Source organism: Mauremys reevesii, linkage group 16, assembly GCF_016161935.1.
Source record: "Mauremys reevesii isolate NIE-2019 linkage group 16, ASM1616193v1, whole genome shotgun sequence".
In the NCBI taxonomy this organism is placed as follows: Eukaryota; Metazoa; Chordata; order Testudines; family Geoemydidae; genus Mauremys; species Mauremys reevesii.
Window position 1 is genome coordinate 32,161,566 of NC_052638.1, and position 23,755 is coordinate 32,185,320.

At 36.4% G+C, this 23,755-nt stretch overlaps 1 protein-coding gene across 13 annotated transcripts in view; it reads left to right on the forward strand.

Moving 5' to 3' along the window:
- WWOX (WW domain containing oxidoreductase) overlaps positions 1–23,755 on the forward strand; it is a 635,942-nt gene that overhangs the window by 187,251 nt on the left and 424,936 nt on the right. The window contains exon 9 of one of the 13 annotated variants that reach the window (XM_039503879.1): positions 4,245–4,473. The exons of 10 other annotated variants lie outside the window; for them this stretch is intronic. In XM_039503879.1, coding sequence (XP_039359813.1) covers positions 4,245–4,316 — 72 coding nt within the window. In that variant the 3' untranslated portion in view covers positions 4,317–4,473. Of the gene's footprint in view, positions 1–2,557; positions 3,831–4,244; positions 4,474–10,020; positions 10,068–23,755 lie in introns of those variants that run through there. 2 more of the 13 variants (XM_039503878.1, XM_039503887.1) reach the window with 2 other exon arrangements.

Genomic DNA, 23,755 nt, shown 5'->3' on the forward strand with positions numbered 1-23,755 from the left:
TTTACCTACTGAAATTACTATGCTATAAGTGACATGAAATATGAAAAAGAAATCTTAGGTTAAGATGTAAAATGGCATATTTGGTTTCCAGTTACAATTGTCTGACATGACAAATTGTAGAAGACATGATAATATCTTAATAATGGTGGATTGCATAGAAATAGCTGAAAGAAGACCCTAAGAAACCTGAATTAAACAGCACTGTAATAAATTAGTGTCCTTCCATAGTGTGCATGGACTTCCTCTGGTTTTTAAAACTAAAGTTTAATTGATCTAGTTTAGAGTCCAAGATCTGGGGAGCATTTTTTTGGTCTGTGAATGTTCTCATGTAGAGCTTCTGTTGATTCCCTGAAAGAAGTGACGCCACGCCACGCCACATCTGAATTCACTTTCTCAGCTGTGCCATTTGACTATGAAGCAGTTGGAGTTGAAATGAGAGAGTCTTTGCCTCCATAGATTTGATCTTTCTGGCCTTTAAAATCATATTTGCATCTGCTTTTTGGCCTATGTCCTGTAGTTTTGAAAGTTGCCGACCTGGTGGTATCTGGACTGCCACCGAGGCCTTTGGCCTATCAAACTGCTGCTCCACAAGGAGCCATGTATCTGGACCACACTCACCATGTTTGTATTTGCCTTGCAAAGGCCAATAACATGCAACCCATTTTTTAAAAAACACTGTGGAGTTGCATAATAAAACATGTTTATGCTGCTTCAGTTAATGAGGTATGGCCTACAGAACTGTATACATGTATGTACTGTACAACATAGTTTAACTGCTTTTTTCCAAGACGCTCTTTATGAACGGACAGATGTGCAGGAAATCTCATTGGCCACATTTACTGTATGTTAGGTAGCATATATTTTAAAAAAAAAAAGCTTAGTTTTCTATATAGAATTTTAATTTAAAGACTATTTCCTAAATGGAAGGTGTTTTATTTAGTGACATTAATATTTCCCCTAGGCCTCCTTGGATACCTGAGATGCTTTACCATACCGTGGTCTTTTTATTTCTCTTTATACCATATTTGTAGAGGTGCCATACCGCTTTAAACATTTCCCCAATCAGTTTCATATGATGGGTTCCCTTTAATCATTTACATTTTGAGAAAGTCAAATATTCCTTAAGAAGCCAGAGTAATCTAACAGAAAGTACAGTGTTTGTGCAGCTGGATATCTTATTTATTTGAAGTTCTGAGAGAAATCTCTTCTGACTTTAGAAAAAGGCAGGAAGGGTAAACAGTAAGAGTATCCAAGTAATCTGAACTAGAAAGTCCCTTCTTTTAGAGCTAAGTCATTTAAAAAAAAAAGTATATTTGCAGTATTCTCCCCCCCACACACAAAAAAAATTGCAGTATATCAAATGCAGAGGGCTATAAAATATTTTCTTAGTATTCTCACTATTATATCCTTTTTGACATTGTTTAACATATACCAGAATTGTCACACCTGGAAAAGCATTTTTTTTTTAAATGTCAGCACAGCTTAGAATATTTTTCAAGAATAGAGGAAGATTTGTCCCCCACCCACCCAAAATAAAAAAAATAAAATAAAAACCACACCTAATGTGTTCTGCCAACTTTAAAAGATAGTTCCTTACTTTTTTAAAGGGTGTTGGATGGCATGATCTCAGATTATTTAGAATGCACGGGAAAAAGGTTAAATCTACTCAGTCTTTTATTTGATTCGGGAGGAAATGTGAATAAATATTGCTGAATTGATCGTGCTTTGTTCAATATAAAAGCACACAATAATCCAATCTATTATTTATTCAGATTAATGTGAAAAGAATAAGCATATAGTATAATCAGGGTCACCATAGATTTTCCTACCTGCTAAAATTTCAGTTTGAGAATTATAAGACTCAAGTCATTGGGATTTCCTGACCATTTTATTTTGCTGTTTCTAGGAATTTTTAGAATGGTAGCATCAATCTTTTCTTGACAAGTACCATGATAATAAATATAAACAGCACAGTCAAATTCCATCCATTATTCTAGTGACAACATTTTTTGCAGTTATTTAATACCAGTATTGATATAGCAGAATCCTCTGTGCATGTCAAAAAATCTATATACAGTATATGAGGAATTAAATTAATTGCAAAAGCATCACATTGAAATGAGATAGATGTATCATCCAGCTTTGCTATATTTTATTTAAAAGTAAAGTCATTTTTAATGTATACAAATAATTATTTATCTAGAAAATCAGAACCTACTTATCTTGGATGTGCAGGGTTCGTTTAACAGAGTTGTGGACCTCTGTGTTTTATAGCACTTCCAGAAATACTGTCTTTAAGAACGGATATTTCTAAAAATGGAATTCTCATGGAAGTACTACTTCCAGGGGCTATACTTAATATATTTAAGATGGAGATTGCTATCCGTTCACAAGTATGTTAGACTGGCAAAAAAATTGACCTTCATCTGGTCAGACACTCCTGATGCTGTACTGTGTCTATTGCCTTAAGTTCACCAAAGCAGTTTGGCTCAAAACCAAGTCATACGATGCAATTTGCTAATTCTAAATCTTTGATCAGTCATAAATTCCTTTGCAGCAACAAAGAATTGAAGATCGTGCCATATGTCACTGGGATTGCAATTTTCCCTATCTGAGCATAAGGTCTCTGTTTTGAGCTTTGTCTTCATGAAATTTTATGCAAAGTCTGCCTGGGCTGTTTGGAGTGAACTTTCCTGTTATACTTCATTGGAAGATGGCTTATTTACAACAATGTTTTGGATTTTGTTTCCTCCTCATTGGACTTCGTCTGAGCCATCCAATGGTGAAGCTTGAAGCACTTTTCAGACTAATAGAAGTTGAAAATTATGCCATTTGTTATTGGAAGGGTAATTTCCTCTAGCTGTACAATCAGGTCTCAAACTTTCATGTATGACCTCAATCTCATTAATATATTTAGATATTTAGGGTCAGGTTTTTTAAGTTTAGGATTACACAATTACAAGGATACATCTTGTACTTCATTTAGGCACATTTTGAGTCTTCAACAAATAGCTTGTTGGAAAGCTCACTTGCCATTTGCACATACCAACACCTGATTTGCTCACTCATATAGGGATTTGGTACATAAATGTGAATACTTAAATGTGAGTACCAAACTTAAAAAACAAACAAACAAAAGCCCACCTCTTCCATTTAGTATAAACCCCTTCCTTGAACTGGTACATCCAGTATTATAGTTTTTGTGTATGCAGTCTATACTTACCAATATGGAAATTACAACAAAACAGATGTATCTGATAAAGTCAATGCATTTCAGATGATGATGATGATAAATAATATTCAGCTAAGTGCCTGTACAACACCATATGCCAAACATTGCAAGATACTTGGTCAGTCAGTCATGCTGCTTCTTTCTGGGCATCTGTTGTCCATATAATTTTCTTAAAGACCTGTGGTAAAGGCTGTGGACTGGGAATCAGGAGATCTGAGCTAAGTTCCCCTGTCTGGGGTGGGAAGAGTTCTTATGTTGTCCAAGTTGCTTAGTCTGTTTTGCCTCAGCTCACCATCTTTACAATGGGGAAAATACTTCCTTACCTCACAAGGAAAGGATAGATCATGAATGTTGGCAAGTAGCTCAAATAATGTGCTGGCAGAAGGGAAGAGAGGGGGAAATGTACAATTTTTGTTCCCATTTGTCTTAACGTATTAGTTCCACTAGGAAAATTAAAACTGATTCCTGTCTGTAATTAATTGCCAGCACATTTGATGTCTTCATAGTTACCAGTTGACTAAAAGTTGCCTAGTACCTATTTGTATTAAGTACACACTTCTGTATATATATTCTCTTACAAACACAGAATTAAAACAAATTATTGTCTCTCTCACTCCTTGTCCAGCCCGCCATCCCTTTGTTGTTTTCCAGAATTCTAGCTTAGTTATAAAAGCTAAGACTAATCTAAAGCACTTGACCATCTTAAACGGATTAAAAGATATAAGACCTTTAACTGATATAAGGCACCTTTAAACCTATCCTAGGCTTTAGATCCATGTAAGCTGCTTGAGTTGTCATATAAGTTTAAACTGTGAAAGTAAACAAACCAGGGAAAAAAAACACACAAATGGAAAGACTGAATGGAAAGACAAAGGAGAGGCTATAAGACAGCAGCTGCGCAGGAGGGATGAGATTCAGGACAGCCTCAGTTACTTGTCTCAGTTTAGGATTCACTTTGCCAATTTACAACATGTAGTAAACCATTTTTCTTAAAACTTGGCTTGTTTTGTAGATCTCAACAAGACTTAACAATGAAGCCAAACATGAAGATCAGTTTGGCAGTTTTAAGATGATTGGTGTTTAAAGTAAGTAAATCATAGGACCATCTTACCTAATTTTAGAACAGATCAAAGCTAGAACATGTTATAGATTTTTAAGACCAAAAGAGGTAATTATGGTCATCTAGTCTGGCCTCCTGTATTACACATGCCACAGAAACTCACCCACTAAATTCTGCACCAACCCATTTCTGTTTGTGGTATCGCACATCTTTTAGAAAGACACTGAGTCTTGATTTAAATAATTCTAATGAGGGAGAATCTACCACTCCCTAGAAAGAAAAGATTCCCCTTCCCCATGTTCTTGTCTGATGTAGTTTTGAATAAATTGATTATGAGGGAGGAATGTTCTTAACCATAGATATTGGGCTAAATTTCTCCAAATCTGGCTTGACTTGCAAGTCTTAATAAGATCTACATAACAAGTCAAATTTGAAGAGAATTGATGATAATTTTGAAAGTATGAAAGTTTATAATCAGGAAACCATTGTGGGCTCAACTGTTAGTTATGTGAGCAATGCATTTTTAAATATACGTAGAAGAAAAAAATAATCTAGCCTGTATGCTTTGTATGCAGTGATTAAAATGCTCATAATTTTTGTTAAAATCAAAACTATTTTTCTTTGAGCCAGCAAGTGTATTAGATCTTAATGAGGACTATTTCGTTCCTAGCCACATTTCAGATGTTAAGCCATTTCTTCTGCTGTTCTATGTTAAAAACAAAACAATATAAAAAGGAAATAGGGTTTGATTTTTTTTTAAATGTGTATATTTCTGTCCTTTCTGAACTCAGAAATGACGAAAGGGACTTTTCTCAAACTACTAAATAAATAAAAAATTATTCAGGCCCAGGCCAACCAAGGAAATTTTTAGTCCCTTAGATGGTTGTTTTTGAAAATTCTGAGCATGGAAAAATAGGGACAGATGCAAACTGTTCTCCAGCTTTAATTGTAAGGGTCTTATCAGGCACTAGTTTAAAAGTGCTTACTTATGTACTTGCATTCCTACTGTAACCATGTATTGTCTACACAGTTTGACCTACACCACTGAACATATATTTATTGTTGTTGAATTCTCCTTTTTATCCACATTGTGTTGAATTATGAATTGTAGGAGTTCTTAATTCTTTATTTATCTTAGAGGAGGATCAGTGTTTTTCTTCAGTCACAGCATATATGCACTAGCAACTGCTAGCAGTTTCAATTGCATTTAAGGAAATATTGTTATAAGGCTTTTATGTTCTGTACTTCAATCAGCTAGTGCCAGCAGTATCCCAATAGAAGGACCCTCAACAGACCATTTTCAGCATTTTGTTGCAATTAAACTCCTCTGGTTTTAGCCCTTAGGCAATTTAGTACCTTTTTACATATGCACATTATGAACTTTTGACCAGGGCCTGGTAGTCATATATTAAAGAGCAGCTTTTGAAAGCAGACTTAACAAGTTCCTCTGAGCATTACAGTCAGAGCCAGTTGTGGAAAAGGTAATTTAACCAACTTGCAGTGAGGCCATTCAGAATCTTACTGATGATCCTAAATATGTCTTTTTTCCCCCCCTTGTTTCCTCTGGAAGCTGGTAGCAAAAGCTCTCAAAGTGTGTGATTGATCTTTTATTCAGTAGCTAACGAGGGCTGTGATTCTATTAGTGCTCTACAAGGCAAGGGAACAGTGATTTAATGAAGTGTCTAGTGAGCTGGTCATAGATTTATCCTGTTGTCTCTAATTTGCAGTGCCGTTGTGAGTGTAAAAGAAACTGCACTCCCACTGCCATTAGGCAGGTATTTCCTTAGTAAATTGTTGTAAGGTCAGGTGTAGTTATCTTAGAAAAGGCAATGCCTTACCTCCTCAATGTCTCAAGATGACAGCCGCTGTGCTGAGCACTCACTGAAGCGGAAACATGAAGATCAGAGGTCCGTCTCCAAGTCCCCCTTAGCTGATGCAGGAGCAGATGAACTGCCAAGTAGGACTAATAGAGTCATAATTGGCGATTAGAACTGGAAAGGTGCAATAACATCTTAATACAAACTGGCGTATATTATAGTTACTGTCAGTTGTTGTAAAGTTACATGGTAGCTTGAACTAGTTACATTTCCCTTTTCCATTTCCAAGAAATGAGGCAATGCATCTTAATAGTCACAGTGCAACAAAAATACAAGAACATCAAAACTGGTGTTGCTTTAAAGTGACATTATTGTGTCTTTAGTATATTTACTTGAGCATGTAACCCTGTCAGTCTTCTTCAGAAATGATGAAGTAAAATTTGCCATAACACTATAAATGCAGTAATTTCATAAATACGCTTTGATTTTCACTTCATTAAATGGCAGTGGCTTTTATTCTTATCTACCTGGAAACTCACTGAACTTTTGTTTTATTTGTCTTTGCTAAGATAAGATATTTGGTTCTTTGAGAATTATCACACTGCACAATGAAAGCATTTGTATCTGAGTTACCCAAAAACAACTGCTTTTAAGGAGAAAAATAAAATCTTGGGTTGAATTAAAGTTTGATGATGCATGGAAGCAATTAATTGTGGCATAAATTGCCTGGAATTTAAGTGTTATCTGTTTGTACCAAAGTTAGTACTAAAGCATGAGGAAGAAAATCTCATGCATGTATTCATCACTATATTAATAAAGAACAACACAAATCAGATGTGTGGCTTTGGGTTTGTATGGCATTGGCTGATGGCAGTGGCATCTCTTAACTTTAATTTCCTGTGATAAAAGATGAGCCATGACTTTAAAAATCTGTGTGGCTTTTTGATAGAAAATATATTTATAAGGTATTATTGTCACTTCTTTTTAGTGTATGCACAATGTGCCTCAGGTGGCACTTGACCAGGATTCATCACTAAATTTGATCCACTGGTTGTATCATCATCTGTCATTTGGAGAAGTTAAGGAGAGATGGGAAGAGCAATTGGAAAGGAGGGGACCACTTGAGTGAAGAATGCGAAAGTAGACTAAATATTTATTTCTATGTATTAAGGTGTTGTCAAAAAGGCCTAGTCAGGATCTGGGCCTCTTGTGCTAGGCTCTGTACATAGAAGACAAAGTCTCTGTCCCAAAGAGACATTACAATGTAATGTCAGACAAATTGCATGAAAAAGAATTAGACAAAAGGTGGAATGGGGTGAGGGCAACAGCAATAGGTTCACCCAGTTAGAGTTGAGCTATATGCACAACTTGATGGTGCAGAATCTATTATGAAGGGTGTATTTCATAAATATATAAATTAAATATCAGCAATCCCCACTGGCCTCTGTACCTAACAGTCCATAGCAGATGAAACTCTGTCAGGCTGAGCAGCAAAACAGAGAGAAGAGAATGGGGAGTGTTAATCTCTTGGATTCTATTTGCATTGCTGAAACACCTGTTGTTGTCTCTCTCTGTGTAATGGTCGAACCAGAACACCTTACTGTCTGTACAACTACGTTACAGATAGTTGGGTGAATCACAGTTTTTGTTTTTGCAAATTATAAATATTGTCAGTTGGTTGAGCCCTTGAACTTCCTGGAACTTGGCACCAATGGTCTATCATCTAGACTTGCTGTTAAATACATGTCCTCAATTGGTCTTCAGAAAAGGACCCTGTTTTTAAATGATCAGTGAAAGGATTTAAAACCCTAAACCAACCTTTCTAATTTTCTAATATTGACACTTGTGTCCCATGCAATCTTATTATAGTATTATTCTCTACGGATCTACCATTTCATCAAAAAAGTCTACAATGTGACTATAATCTAAGCCTTTTAGCCCATAGATCATTGCACTGGGAAACTCAGTAAATGGCTTATTGTAGATTGGATGATGTGATTCAGAGCACATCCAAATCAATAAAAGGCTAGTCTGAACCTAGTAAAGTACTCTGTCAGTCTGATTCTTTTTAGCAAGTAGGTCTGTCATAAGCAATGTGAAAAATTTTAGTCTTGCTGCTTATCATGTCAGAAACAGGCCTTGCTTAAACTTCCTACATGGCCTTTTTGAATTCTAGTAAATATATTTTCTTATTCAAAGAAGACCTGTTCTTTAGAAGTCTATTTTCATTAAATCTAAATGAAACAATTTTTGTGTGTGCAAAATGATAAAAATTCCTACCTCTAAGTCCCCATTCAAATCCTGCTTCAGACCTTAGCAAATGAAAACTGTTATCTATGGGCTCTTCAGTGGTCCATGTGAAATGAGTTAGTGTTCTTTGTCCAGTTCTCTCTGGACAGACATCCACATTGCAAAAATCACTATCTTGAGGTGGGAGGGGGGAAGCACTAGTTGAAATCCTCATTGGCAATCTCAGCAAGAGATGGACTAGGCATTGAGTGGTTTTGAAAATGAATGAGATTGAGGGAGCTATGTTGCGATATTATGACAATTATTTGGACATCAGGAGGCAGATTAAGAAAAAAGAAAAATGGTGGTATTACACTCTACCTCTGCACACAATCCTCTGGGTGCTTTGTGGCTGTGCCTGAATCTCTAAAGACACTCAGGTAAAATGATGATGTGCATAGCATAAGAAGATAGGAGGCAGCAGTCCCTGCCCTATTATGCCCCTTGTGGATGGTCTGTGGATCTGCGTAGTGTCCCCAACTCCTTCTTGGTTGACCTCTTCTCCTTGGGCACATGCAAAGAGCTTTGGTGAGTTAGGCTGCACAGCAGGCAATGGTGGCTATCATCCTCTGTGGGCTTCCCTAGTCCTGAAGAACCACACTTCTTATTCATATTGATTTCATACTTCACCATTCAAATCTGGGGCCTGCTGCGGCCACAGAAGGGGAGGATAAATAGATCCCTTCCATCTCCAATGCTATGAATTTGGTATCCTGAGCAAAAATCTGATTAAGACACTTGGTGATTTTGCAAATACACTGTGGAGTAATAAAAGCATTTCCTAAAATTGTAGTGAGTAACTTGGTATTTTTTGCAAGTAATAAAGTCAGATTAATTGTAATTAGTCATAGGCAGATATTCTAACTTCATCATTTCTTGACCATGCTATTGACCAGTTATGTGTTTGTCCATGTTGTTAATAATTTATTCTTTGAAAAAAATCTATGTGCATTATAGTCTTTGATCTTGTCATGAATTTCAAAGCCAAAGATTCCGTTGTCTTTTCTCCCCCCTTTTTAATTTTCAAAGAGAATAGAATAGAAAATCATTTTAAAACTTTTTTTGCCAGATGACACCTATCCATGTTAATGAGAGCTGTACATTAGTACTGTAAAATAATAATCAAGGCAAGCCTACTGTACTCTGCAGGTGAAAAGTATTTGAATAGAAGATTTAATGCATCCAGCAGATTAAAACAGAAATTAAAGACTTTAGACTAAGAAGAGATCAAAGGCTGTCTTTCATTGTTCTTTTTATTGTTTATTGACTTCAAAAAGACTTTTTAGTTTAAGCTGACTTTAATGTCTCATGAATGCTCTTTTGTAAAGTGACTTTGAAAACTCATGGATAATGTCTTCATTAAGTGGAGAAAAATCTTGGTAAAAATATAACTAACATTGCTTTCATTCTAGTAGAAAGAGATAACGCTTTGCTTAATTAAGGTCTGTTTTCCCTCTGTTCTGAATTTTACAAACTTTTTTTTGTTGAAATTAGTGCTGATAAAAGCTTGAAATCGACATCTCTAAACTGAAACCCTTCGTTTTCTACAGAAGTACAGAAATGTGAGCTCTCTATCTATATTTGTTAATCAGTTAATCAGGCTGTCTTACTCTTTCTTCCAGGCACTTTAAAGAAGAGAATGAAAATACAACTCTGTAACAGTACATGCAAATTCTGTTATGTTGATACTTAAGTTTCTAATAAAGTACTTGAGAACTTTAGGTGCAAGTTACCTCGGTGAAGTTTCATACATTAAGCTAACTAAGTAATCAAAGCCTGGCCAGATTTACCCACCAGTGTCCAAATATTTCAGTATCTTTGAACTATATTAATGTATACATTAGCAATGGCGATGCCCTTAGATATTATGGTGATGAGGGCCATACAAGTACCTACGTAGATTTCCAAATCTATCAAACTATGGTGAATGATTAAGAAAGAGTCTTTCTCATAAGGAGAGGTGATGAAATCTTTGTGAACCTTTTGCGTAATTTCCTCCAACTTGTGGTAGAAAAACTGCAGTTGAAAAAAAAATCCCTGAATTTCTTTTTCCCCCACACCCCAAAAAATCCACATACCCCTACATACACTTCCTTAACGCCCCCGACTTACAGTTTTTCAAGCCTTATTTGAGAGAAAGGGAATCTCCTGGGATCTTTAAGGGATGCCAGATAGCCATTTCCTCTGCTGTGAGTGCTATGTGCCAATGGAGTCTCCCAGGAATCAGTTCTTGTCCCTGTTGTCTGAATAAGTGAGAGATGCATCTTCAGTTTGCTTGATTGGTCTCTGAGGTTTCCCTAGTTCTTGAACAATGTAGTCTAGGGCTCTTTACACTGCTTTACATGTTTAAAATAGATTTTAGTAGTGGGGATAAACTGTTTGATGTGTGGCAGTGGACCTGCCTGTTCCCCAGAAGACATTTCCAGGATAAAGGAGAGGCAGTGAGTTTGAGAGGCACTTCCTTCCTTTCTTCCCCCCACCCAAAAGTTTTGGGTGAAAAACATGTGGTGGGCCCCTTGATTATTGCTGGACCACCTTGCAGGCTTCTTTAAGCAGGTTACAGGGCCTTTTATGTAAAGAAAAATGTCATGTTTAGGTAAACAATTGGCTTTCCATGAAAATTTTGTTGAAAAAGGTATGCCTTTTGCTTTCTGTAACTGTAGAAAAATGCCTAAACTTGCTAAAGTTGTCAGGGATATTGTCATTCTTCAAAACCAATAATGCACTTGGTAGCTCTTGCTTTCAGTCACTGCTAGAGACATGTTGGCATGATGTACTGTTTATAAGTTATATCTGTTCGTAGCATATTTAACTACGTTATGTGTGTCAGAAAGCTTTATACCCTGATGCATACTCAGTGACACACTTGCAAGGGAGTCTAGTTTAATGCTAAATAGATGAACCATAAGATCATCATTGGTGTTGCTTTTGGGAAGCCTTGTCATAGAAATGGCAACATGTATTCAGTTTGTGTATGACTTCGTTTATGTCGTGCCATTTACCTTGCTAGCGTGAGCAGAAACATTCTGAATTTTGCAGCTCACTACACAGTAGTTTGTCTTGTACAATATTTTTTCATACACATAGATTTAAAACAAACTGTGCAATATAAACATATTAATGGTACAAGTACTTAACTATTTTATGGATGTAATCTTTGTGTGTGATTTAGAGGCTCAATTACCTGTTGTTGAAATGGGGGGAATAAATGTCCCTGAGGGTTTGCATCACAATCTTGTGATTTTTGGCACTCATAGTACAGACAAACATCTACATCTATGTTCATAACCTGAGTGTCAACAGAAATAGTGTGTTAAAATACTGTAAGCTTATCAGCATGTCTTTCTGAGTTTGATGATTTAAAAAGAACATGATATAGATACCAACAGTTCATAATTCTTGTATCTGTAGAGTGAACATCTTGCAGGGGAGGCTATTCATCCTTCAGAACCTAATACAATCTTCATTAATTCTGCTATCTTTGTAGGAACATTAAGTACATTTTAGAAAAAAAAAAGAGAATACTAGCTTTTTTATACTTAGGCAAAGTGAGGATCTAGACGGTGGCTCTGGTTTTATGTGTGATGCTATTTCTTGACTGCCTATAAAAAAAAATGAAACAATAAAAAATGTGTGGCGATTTATATGTATAATTCTTATTAACACTAATTGGTTCATTTTATTTGTTGTTTTATTTGTATAGTGTCATTGGCTTACATTGCATTTGCATAGTACATACTTGAAGGTGTGGGCAAAGTTCCTGACCATAAAACAATTAATCAAAATGTAAACAAAAGAAAGGGAAAAGAGAGCATCTTGAAAGCAAGACAACTAAGCTGTTATGCTTGGCATTAGTCATCTTAGTTCCAATTTTTTTTTGCTTTTTAATTTTCTTTTAATTATTATTGTTTATGTTGTACTGTGAACTAGATTGGGACTAAGTCCTAGGATGTGTTGAACATCAAAATTGGGACCTGAGGATGCTCATCACTTTGCAGGATTGGGCCCATACACATTAGGAAGAGGAGGACAGTCACATACACAGAGAAAAATCCCCTGCAACTTACTTCTTCACAAATACAAATTATGCTTTCCTTTACACCACACTGAATCTGGATTTACAATAGTATAAGTGAGAGCTGACTGGGGCCTGGAGTAAGCCCTACTGTAAGCAAGTAATACTGAGCTCCCTGGAAGTTATGCCCTCTTATTCTGGGCCTGATTTTTCCCCTGGCCTTGTTGATAATGTCTACCTCAGGGGAAGCATAAGTTAAAGCATGTGGGTTATATCATGCTATTGATTTGCCAGCACAGCTCCCCATTACAATTAATGGGGAGTTGTAATGACCAACTCGGAGCATGATATGTTTGTGGGGGAACTGCTTTATCTTATTTGTTTGCTGTTGGCCAAATGTACCACTTCAGGACACTTTCTCCCTAAAATGCCTTTGTTTTGTTCAGCTGCTCTCTCCTTTCCTGCTACCACTTCCCCTTCCAAGTTAGATGCATTTTTCACATCTGCAAAATGGCGTCATATTGGTGGAAGTTACTCTACTGTGACATTTCAAATTATTTCAGAACATTTCAAAGTCTACAATCATATTTCCTTAGAGAAGACGAAAGGGACATCCAGCCTCTACTCCCTCTATTAATGTCACCAGTATGATATGGTAGCAGGCAGGGGAGGCTCTAGACATTTCGCTAGCCCAAGCAGGGTGACATGCCGCGGGGGGCGCTCTGCCGGTCGCCGGGAGGGCAGCTCTGTGGGACCAATGGTCCCTCCGCAGGCACGCCTGAAGGAGGTCCACCGGAGCCGCCTGCCGCCCTCCCGGCGACCGGCAGAGCGCCCCCCGCGGCATGCCGCCCCAAGCATGCGCTTGGCGTGCTGGGGCCTGGAGCCGCCCCTGGTAGCAGGGCACTGATAGGTAGTTGAATTAAGTTAGACAGTTAGCATCCTCCCCTTGTGCTGAAGCTTGTGAGTTACAGTGTAAAGAATCTGTATCCTAGGTAAGAAAGATGGCTAAAATTTCACCAAGACATGGCATCCCATGCATGACAGTGCAACTAGTTCCTGTCATACCCTGTTCTCTCCAGAGACCTACATTTTAACACTGCATCCATTTACGTAACAGTTGTATTAATTACATGTAATGTAGTTATGAGCTAAGGTACTGTGGCCTTATTATAAAGGAGAGAGGGTGAGTGTCGTAATGAGACTTGAGCACAATTGATCTATGACTTGGATACAAGAGATTCTTAAGGGAGTTTGCTGATTTATGTAGAAGACAGATGTCTGTGGCCATTAGGAAACACCAGTTATTACTACCTATCAATCTCATGTTAAACCTATGTAGCAAAACCTTGCATAATAGTTCTCTAATCTCTTAAATTAGGGGTTAATGAATTTAAAATGTTATTGAGCAGGAAAATGCATCTTTGTAAAGTAGACAATATCAGAAGCACAATATACACTAGTCAACAATATACAACAGAGCCTTCAAAACACTGAAATAATAAATCAATACATTAAGAAATGTTGTATATGATATTTTTTCATAACCCTTTTGTTATTGCCAATATTGCTTTTTTTGGACAGTAAACATCTACCTGTATATAAGTGTTATTAAATTAATAGAGATTTTAGTGCAGAGATCAAACCCCAAAGTAGTACAAATGTATTATTCCTTTAGAATTAAAGCCTGCACATTCATTTTTAGAATAGTCCTAAAATTTTGTATAATTTTAATTTGGATACTAGCTTTTCTTAGCTGGCCTCAATGTCTTAATCTGCATTTTTTGTAAAGTTCAAATATTATTTATTCACCAATGCAGGTAAATCTAAAAATCAGGATCTCTAGATGTGCCCAAAGAAACAATTGTACAGTATGTGTCTCCAAGATTTGTTATTTATAACTGCCACTTTTTGGGGACCTTAAATACAATATCAGTTACATTCTTCTTCACAGTGGCCCCCTTCACCCCATCTCTAAAAAGAAAAAAATATTTTGAGAGGGGAAAAATCAAGGACATTGTTTCTTTGAACATTGTATGTCTCATCATCTTACTTTCTACATGTACTGTATATGCATTTTTCTTTGCAGTTATTAAATGAAAGTGGGGAACAGAACAGAAGGGATTTTCAAAAATTTCAGGAGCACCTACATATACATAAAACAGAAAATACTATTGAGGTGACTATGTGTATCAGGATAGCACTTTTTCCACACCACCTGCTGCAATTAAAAATGAAATCACCAAGCAGCCAGTACAAACTTCATCAACCAGCTGATATCATAATTAATGACTATAGAGTCTCTATTATTGTGTACTTCCAAGGCATCAAGTGGAAAGCTGTCGTAGTGCTTTAAATAATGAAAAAGTTTCAGGCCTTGATAAATGGCTCAGTTAGATGCAGTTTAGAAAGTTGAGAGCATATGCTTCTGTCATTGAAAACTAAGGACCCTTGTTACCCTTGCTATAAGTTTTCAGATTCATCTGAAACTCTTTGATCTCTTCATGTACTTAAACTGTGTTGTTTAAAGTGAAAAGGTGTTGGAAAATATGGTGTACATGAACAACTCAGTTAGTAGGGAAAGAAGGATGAAAATAAAAGCTGCTGTTCATTAACATGTTTCTTACTCATCTAAAACAAGTAGCATTTGTCCATATAATCTTGTCTTGCAGTGAGAATAGGTAAATATTTTTCTTTTAAGAAATAATCTGAGTCCAATAAAGTAAGATATTTAAGACAATGTTTGCAGTGAGGTGTCAAAGAATTAATAGAGAGAAAGTGAAATGACAATAAAGAAATTCTTTTCATATTTGAGGTGAGTCTCAATTAAAAAAAAATACTCTGCAATGATTTGTTTTATAGATATGTAGATTGGAATAGTGTTGCAGAAATTTCTAACATTGACATTGTTTAAACTTATGTTAATAATATTTTTACTATATAGGTGCTCGTCATTTCCTATTCTTAAATTTACTCTCTGAAAGAGCATAACTTTGTTGTTGAAGTTTTTGTGATTTTAACTGAAAGCTGATTATTATTTAGCTTTTAAGATCACTGTTGATTATACCCTCCTATAATTTGGTTGCTTTCATAGCTGTAGGAAGAACTGAAATGCATTGTTTGGCAGAATGTATTACAGCAAGAGAAGGAATTTTATCTAATCCAGTTCCCTCTCAATTGTTGTTTTGCTATTTTTCATGCACAGAAGTTGTATTCCAGTACCATTCCTCAACCCCCCTGCTATCCCTTGCAAAAGGAATATTTCTCCTGGGGATGCTGAATTAAAATAATGAACTAATACATATTTTGTTAGGCACTGATTGGCTGTTTTAGATACCCTTTCGTATGTAAGAAAAACAAAACCTTCCTTCCTTCCTATCAAGCAAACACCTAGAATACTATGAAAACTTATTTTATTTTTTTTGGTAGGCGGAGGGGGCAGAAGGGGTTTACTGTGCATTACAAATGATAATAATAATAATGAAATGTAGAAGCATCTACAGCCCCCAACCCCATTGTGCCTTATCATCCTGAGATGGCCCCAGCCCCAAAGAGCTTACAATCAATGAGAAAAATGTATAGTTAACTAACTGGATTATGAACTGGAAAGACCATTGAATGTGTCTGTTAAAACAGGTGTTGTGAATATTCTATTTTTGCAAATACAAAAGTCTTCTCTTTACTCCCCAAATTGTCATATGGACAGTCATGTTGTGATAGCAACTTTAGCAGCTTGTGCTAAGACTGAGTCCCTGGGATTCTTAATATTTGATACTCTCATTGCTTCATTTTTTTGTCTTGAAAAAGGAATGATTGAGTGACCACTTTTTGTTACTCTTAGTACACTTACAAACCTTCTTTAATGGGATACATTGAGGCAAACCAAGCACTGATGTAATGTGCCCAACTCCATTAATTTCAAAGGTGCTGCACCTGCTCACATGAGTAGTGAATTTGTGATGGGTGATGAATATTAACCAGGAAGTTTGGACTTTCACATAATGGTCCTATATCACTGCAGCTTCTTGGCAAATTAGTTTAAACCTGAAGGACACAGGGCTTGATCCATTTTAATTCATGATGTGTGAAAGTTGCACTTCAGACAGAGTTGTAGGCTAATTGCTTCTGTAGTTAAAGACTTCAAGAAGTTATCAACAGAAATATTTGTCTCAGAATGCTAAGTAACTGCAAGACAATAGGCCAGGGAGTGCAGTAGCAAAGATCTACGTAGAAAAAGGTTTTTCATGTAACTGTTCAAAATATTGTCAGATTGTACCATTAGATGCCTAGGATTTTGTCATATTTCAGAATTTGTGTGGTAATTGAATACATATATCCATTGTACACAATCTTGAATTACTGTATGATTATCTTGGGCACTCAAAAGTATAAGAACACTTGAAAGTAAAATTCAGGCATAGATATTCCATAGCAGGTCTTACAATCTAAATATTGCTCTTAGCCTAATCGAAGCAGCAAGAGTAGTCACAGCAGTTGATGGACTATTTTTCAAATTGATTTCAAAAATGTATTTAAGGGGATGATCGTCTACTCTAGATTACCTATTGATTTTTAATATGAAAAGCTCATTATATAAGCAGTAACTGCATATAAAAACCTAGCAAACCTTTGCATAAATCCTTTAATTGAATTTCCAGAGCCTGTGGTTCTACTTTTTTTTAATTAAATCTATTTCTTTTTTTTAAGTGTTACTGTGTAATTTGCATGCTGTGAAGTGGCCCTGTCCCAGATAAAGTGCCATTGATCCTTATTAAACCTCACCTCTGGGCTTGCTCAAAACTAACTGGAAAAATTAAAGTGTTCATGCTGCAATGCACTTATTGCTTGTGTGATAGGATTATGGAAAAATAATAAAACTAATTTCCAAGAGAGAATTTATAATGCAAGATTTTATTTTTTTCAATTTGATAATTAATAGCAAAATCATATCCTAAATATAAATCATATTCTAGCCTACAAACTGCAGTAGTAATTAGGAAAGATAATATATACTTGATGTAAAACCATCATGTTGTATGAAGATAATCCTTTGGTATTTTAATTTTTTAATTGTAGGTTGAAATGAGGATGGATTCAGTTAAACAGATTAGAGATTTGAACTGAAAAATCTGTATCTAAAATATCTTATATTAGCAGTGATTTCCATTTTATTACTTCAGAGTTTAAAATATGAAAAAATGATATTCTGTAAATATTTCTGCTAACAATTTATGTATTAGAATTATCATGGGAAGGAAAAATATAAAAGATGCAATAGGTTTTTCTGTTTTTTATAATACCTAACATTTGTTACTTTAAAAGCAATAAAATCCTTTAAAGAAATATTCATAATCAATAAGAACAGAAAATATGGAATGTATTAACAGAGTTATAAAAATGTTTGTAGAATGGCTCAAAATGAAAAACACAGCCAGTTATATATGGTTTAAAGTGTAATCAATTTTGAGGTTGCATGAAGATATAAATGATAAACACAAGTAGTAGCATTTTTAGTAAAGGCTGTTGCAAAAATACTGTATTTATGACCTATTCCATTCTTTTTATAGCTCATTAATGTAGAAAACAAAGAAAGTGTATCCATCTTTTGAGACAGTTTAAAATTCCCTTAAATGATATTTTTAAATGGAAATACTGAGCTCATTTTGTAAGCTTCTTTATGCAGACACATGCTGTATTGAAAGGGAATTCAAACTGGATTTCCAATACTGTACGAGTTATGACCAGGAGCGTTCCAAATCTGTAGGGAAAAAATATGGAGATGCTTTTCTCCATTTTCTGCAAATAGAACTGCCAAATCCACCACTTTCGAAAGGTGGTGAATTGCATGTGTTAGCCAGTAATATATTTGGTGAAACTAGATTAGAATCATCAGTTGCGCAAATTCACTCCTCAGTTAAAGTACTTTTTTTTTTAAGAACTTTTTATCTATAGAAGGATAATTAGTTTAACTGGGTTTCCAGTTTGCTCAGTTTACACTGAAAGAGTTTGAATTCCACCTTGCTAACAACATAGTTTTAGTGAATCTGACTTTTCTAGAACTTGGTTTCACTGGTTTATCTTGTATTTTTACTTTAAGACTACTATATAAGCTTTAAAAACAATCACTTCTGTCTGAAAATGTTTTGCCTACTATTGTTACACGCAACACCCAAAATAATTATAACTGAAGCAGAGGAAAGGAAAAAAAACAAAAACAAAAAACCTTTGTCTTTACTGTATGTATAGTCAGTTTCCACTGCAGTCAGTCACTCTGATTAGGATGAACAGATGTCCCGATTTTATAGGGACAGTCCTGATATTTGGGACTTTATCTTATATAGGTGCCTATTACCCCCCCCATCCCGATTTTTCACACTTGCTGTCTGGTCACTCTACTCTTGATCCTGCAATAAGTGTCCTGAGGGAATACCTCTGTGGTCATTTGGAACTCCATTGGCATCAATAGGGCTCCCTTTGGACACAGGGATCAGTTTCCATCCCCCTTTTGTCTGAGTCTTTCACACAGCTACAAAGGACAGAGGAACACTTAGAAAATAAGAACATGTGGCTGTAAAACCACACAAATTGGCAGTTGTTTCTTGGAGCTACTTTGAACAAGACATAAAAACAATGATAGATTTAAGATTTTAGAGAATATAGCCACAATTCTGAAGGGCTAAACTCTGCAAAATGTGTTGATTTGGATAGTTCTTTTTAATGACAGTAGACATCTACAATGTGCAAAAATTATACAAAATCATTTAGATAACTGTTGTTAATGGCCAAAATGTACTAGCTAGATCTCTGCATAGAAGACCTCTCCACACATGGATCTCCACTACCGCACATCAAATTGGGTGTTCAGGTCCCTCTATGGCCCTCCAACCCCACTCCCAGAATCCTGTGAAGACCACACCACGTAGTTTGAGGTCTGTGCTTGGTGGTGACGGGGTGGGGAGAGAGAAATAACGTGGACTGGGGATGGATTAGGTAGGTCTGGGAAAGGACATGTGTTGTTCCCCCTCGAGTCGCGTGGAAGTTCCCTGGAAAAGCTAATACAGCCCTAATTTTATTAATGATTGTTATCTCACTCCAGGATCCCTGGAAGTTGCTATACTTAGTGGAAGTTGCTTATAGCATGGCTTCAGGGGAGTTGTACGTCCAGGGAGGGGAATGTACTGGGGGGTGTTATAGTTGAACTTTGGTACCTGTCCCAAAGAGCTTATAGAGTATTATAATTACTAATAATATATTTTCTACCAGTTGCAACCAAAACTTGCTAGGCCCAGTACAAAGGAAGGCATGATCTCTACCCAGTGAGTTTATAGTATCAAAATATTTATAGATCAGTAGTAGAGGAAAGGGTTACAAGGAATATGGTAAAGGTGGTGATTGGCCAAGTGTTGATGTATTTTTGATAATACTTTTTTCCCATTAGATTGTTCCCAAGTGGCATCTAAGCCTTGTTATAATTAGTTAACTAATATAGTACTCCCAACCACAAGTATTAAAAAAATCATGAGATTGGCCTAAAAACCATGAATTAAAAAAAATGTGCGTTGGATTTCTTTTTCTTTTTGGTTACTGAGCCTTTAGGGTGTACTTTGGTCACTTTTTCAAGCTTTTCTCCTGCAACCACGACACTTAAATAAAAACCAGAGATTTTGACATAATCACATGCCTCTTGAAGCTCAGACTGTAAGAAAAACACCTAATATAATGAAAAAATTGTGAGGGTTGGCAACACAGGAGTCAGGGAAAAAGTACATTTTGGGAGAAAGGTCTCAACACAGACAGGTTAGTGGCCTTGTGGAACAGATCAGGAATGGAGCAGAATGGAAGGAAAATGCAGAGATAGTTGTAGGAGATGTGGACAAACTGTGTTGAGGCTGGCATTGTTGGCAGAGGTGGTTGATATGGCATCAAAATTCTTTTTCCCTATTGTTTAAAATGAGACTCTCTACCTGCAGGACACATGGAGTCTTAAGGCTCTGGGTCGTTGAATACTGATCACTTTTCCAGAGGATTATTACTTTGAGCTGGTATTACAAATAGGATATTAAACTTATGGAAACTCAGGATATTGCTCTTTGAAATTTACTTCTGTTTTATTTAAAGTGAAATACATGTGATCTAAAACAATACCTTGAAAAGGAATATTTTAAGATTAATTCCTATGTCAGTGGATTTGCTGTAGTTTCCTAATGGTCTTTAGTGGAGGAAGTAAGTGACACTGATCAGTGTAGGTGGACAGTAAGATTTATAATGTATTTGTGCTAGCTGATTGCCAACAGAACTGGCCTTTCCCAGCGGTGCTGTACGCGTACTTGGAAAATCAATAGGGATTAACCTATGACCCTCCTCACATACTTATACTGTGGTCTGCATTGCTTACCAATATTTCATCTGTTTCACTTAAATGCTGTTACTTATTCAATAATGTGTGGCTGTTCTTGCAAGCTACTAATTAATTTTTAAAATGCAGTATCACTTGAAACTGAGATAAAACACACCTTTAGCATCAGGATGGGTGGAGGACTCTTGGTTTATTTAGTACATTCATTTTAATTAAAAATCCTACTTTGAAGGACTAAAGTTATGCATTGAGATAAAAAGTATGCACTAAATGAAGTGCAGAGACCTTTTCATGGCAGTTACCAATACAGAATTGCCCGTTTTACCTAGTTTCTTACAGTAGAGTGTAACCTAATGTCCCAGTTTGCAGTAGACAGATAGATATAGATATATAGATATATGTTGTTGTATTTTATTTTATTTAGATAATAGCCATTGCTTTAAAGAAGTGTTTTTTATTGGATAGTTAAGAAGTTAGTGGGAGTTTTGCCATTGACTCCCATCAGATCAGGAGTAGGTTTCCAATGTTGTGTTGTTACAGATTGCTAATTTAAGCACCGCTCTTTCAAACACTTACACATATGCTTAACTTTATGCAGATTGATAATCCCATTGATTTCAAACATAAATGTTTGCTCTATTGAGGCCTAAAACATGTCCATCACTTTCAACTGTCAACTAAGAAAGCACATTCCTTCTGAAAATGATATGCCTACTGTCATCACAAATAACACATAGGGTTTCTACAACTGGAATAGTTAATGAAAAATAAAATGTTTTCTCCTTATTTAATTTGTATTTTTGATAATACTTTGTTTACAGTCTGTTCAACGGGTTCCCCTGTGTAGTCAATTTCTCTCTTGCTGAAAAGACCATTATAAACATCAACCAGAGATCAGAAATACATTTTTAAAATGTATTTTACATAATACATATATTGAATCCAAGACACATTATTGAGAGGTTGGGAAGCTGGATTTTTTTTATTAAAGTACCAATCAGTTTAAAAGGAAAATATGATAGTGTCCCTTAAATAATGAAAATTTAAAAATTACAGTCCCTTAAGTAGGATACATTTCTTGTATTTCAATTATATTTTGCCAAAATCTAAACATATTAACCTAACAAAATTATTTTTGATGTGGCAATCTTTCTCTATATAGGAACACTTTTAAAATTCACAGTTTATTATGGAAGCATACCTATTCCCCAGAGTTTACTTACAGTTTGCTATTGATTTGGTAGCTCGTATTTGAATTGGTTGATGTACTCAGTAACTTGTTTAAGATATTCGACCTGAACTATTAGTTTAAATAATGTATTCATAAATTGATTAATCATTACAGTAAGAGTTATTAGCTGCATTTATATCTATGTACTATCCGCAATTGACTCCTAGTCTAATAATCACACATACTTAAACAGAAGTTCAGTTTTAAATTACAATATAACTGATAATTGCAGTGCTCAAAATAGTATGTTTACAGGGAAGGAAAGTGAATGTATTGGCTTTTGGAGAAAGTTTTATAATGTGGATAGTGAGCATTACTGTGCTTATTTAATTAGCAAAACATGAGTCGCAAATGCAGATGTAGATTTTTACTCAGTGCATATGTGCAACTTCCGCCTATATTAATAAGGCTAACGGTATAAGCACATGCTGCATTGTAGGAGGCAGAGGATGAAAGAAAGAAAGAGTGAAAGGGAGCAGAGGAAAGAGAGAGGATGCGGGATCCCCAGAGCAGGATTGGTGTCAGGAAAGGGGAACGAGGAAGATGTCACCTAATACCGAAGCTCCCCTGAGCAGCAGGCACTGCCTGCTACAGGGCGCACAGCTGTGTATGCCTGTGCAGGTTAGGAGGGACCTAGCCCACTGGCAGGAGTGGCTGGGGAAGCTGTTGGTTTTGGTGCAGTGCCTGAAGAGTGCTGGGGATCTGCTGACAGAGCAATGGGGTACCTGGGGTTGCTGGGTACCTGCTGTCAGAATGCTGAGGTGTTACTGGGTGTTGAATTGGCTGATGGTAATTGCTGAGGTACTGTAGCGGGGTGTGTAAGAGCTGGATGGGTGGGTACCAGGCTGGGTTGGTGGGGGAGCTATTGGGGGGGATTTCTGATCGGGAGCTGAATGGGTGGGAGAGTCTGAGGCAAGTACGATGCTCTTCACCTTATGATCTCACCAACTGCTGCGACTTCTCCTTGTCGCTCCTGCCTGGCTCCGATCCAGCAGGATGAGTCTCCAGAGGCGGTACAGAAAGGCTGCCTGACAACCCTGTACAGCAGCAGCCCTCAGTGCCAGGAAGAGCAACTGGAGGTAGTTCTTGTAGCCTTGATACATATTTGTTTTATAAATAAATATTTATTAAATGCTGCTGCCTCTTTCCCCTTCTGTACCTGCAAGAGATTGGTCTGACTTACATCCCCTCTAAATAGAGCTTTAAATCTTGAACAGTGCCTGATTTGACGACAACATGCTTTTAAAAAGTCTATCTCCATCATAATAGTTGATATATAGCTTGGGGAAAGTCCTTTTAAATTTAGTCCTTCAGACTACTATGATTAAAAATAAAGTTTTGATATTCATTTAACAGATTTGCACAATATTTTATTATTTATTAGGAACAAAATATGTTGATTGTGTTGTTGCACAGTGCAGAATCCCAGCCACTGGGATTTCCATAACAAACAGCCCAACCAGCTCCTGTTGAAGGCAATGTGAGTCTGTCCATTGTCCTCAATAGGAATTGGATCACACCCTAAAGTCTGAGCGTTGATTAAACAAAGAAATAGTCTCCAAGGAGTATATATACGTCACCGGGGAGGGGAGGGGGGGAGAGACTACGAACACGCACATGGAACCAGCTGGGCAGCTCCTCTGCCTAGAAGATAGTTTTAAATATATTTCACTTTGGATTGACCTCAAATGTTTCAAGCAAATGGGAACACAGTATACACATATACTGCACCTTACCTCCGGCATATACTTTCGAGAA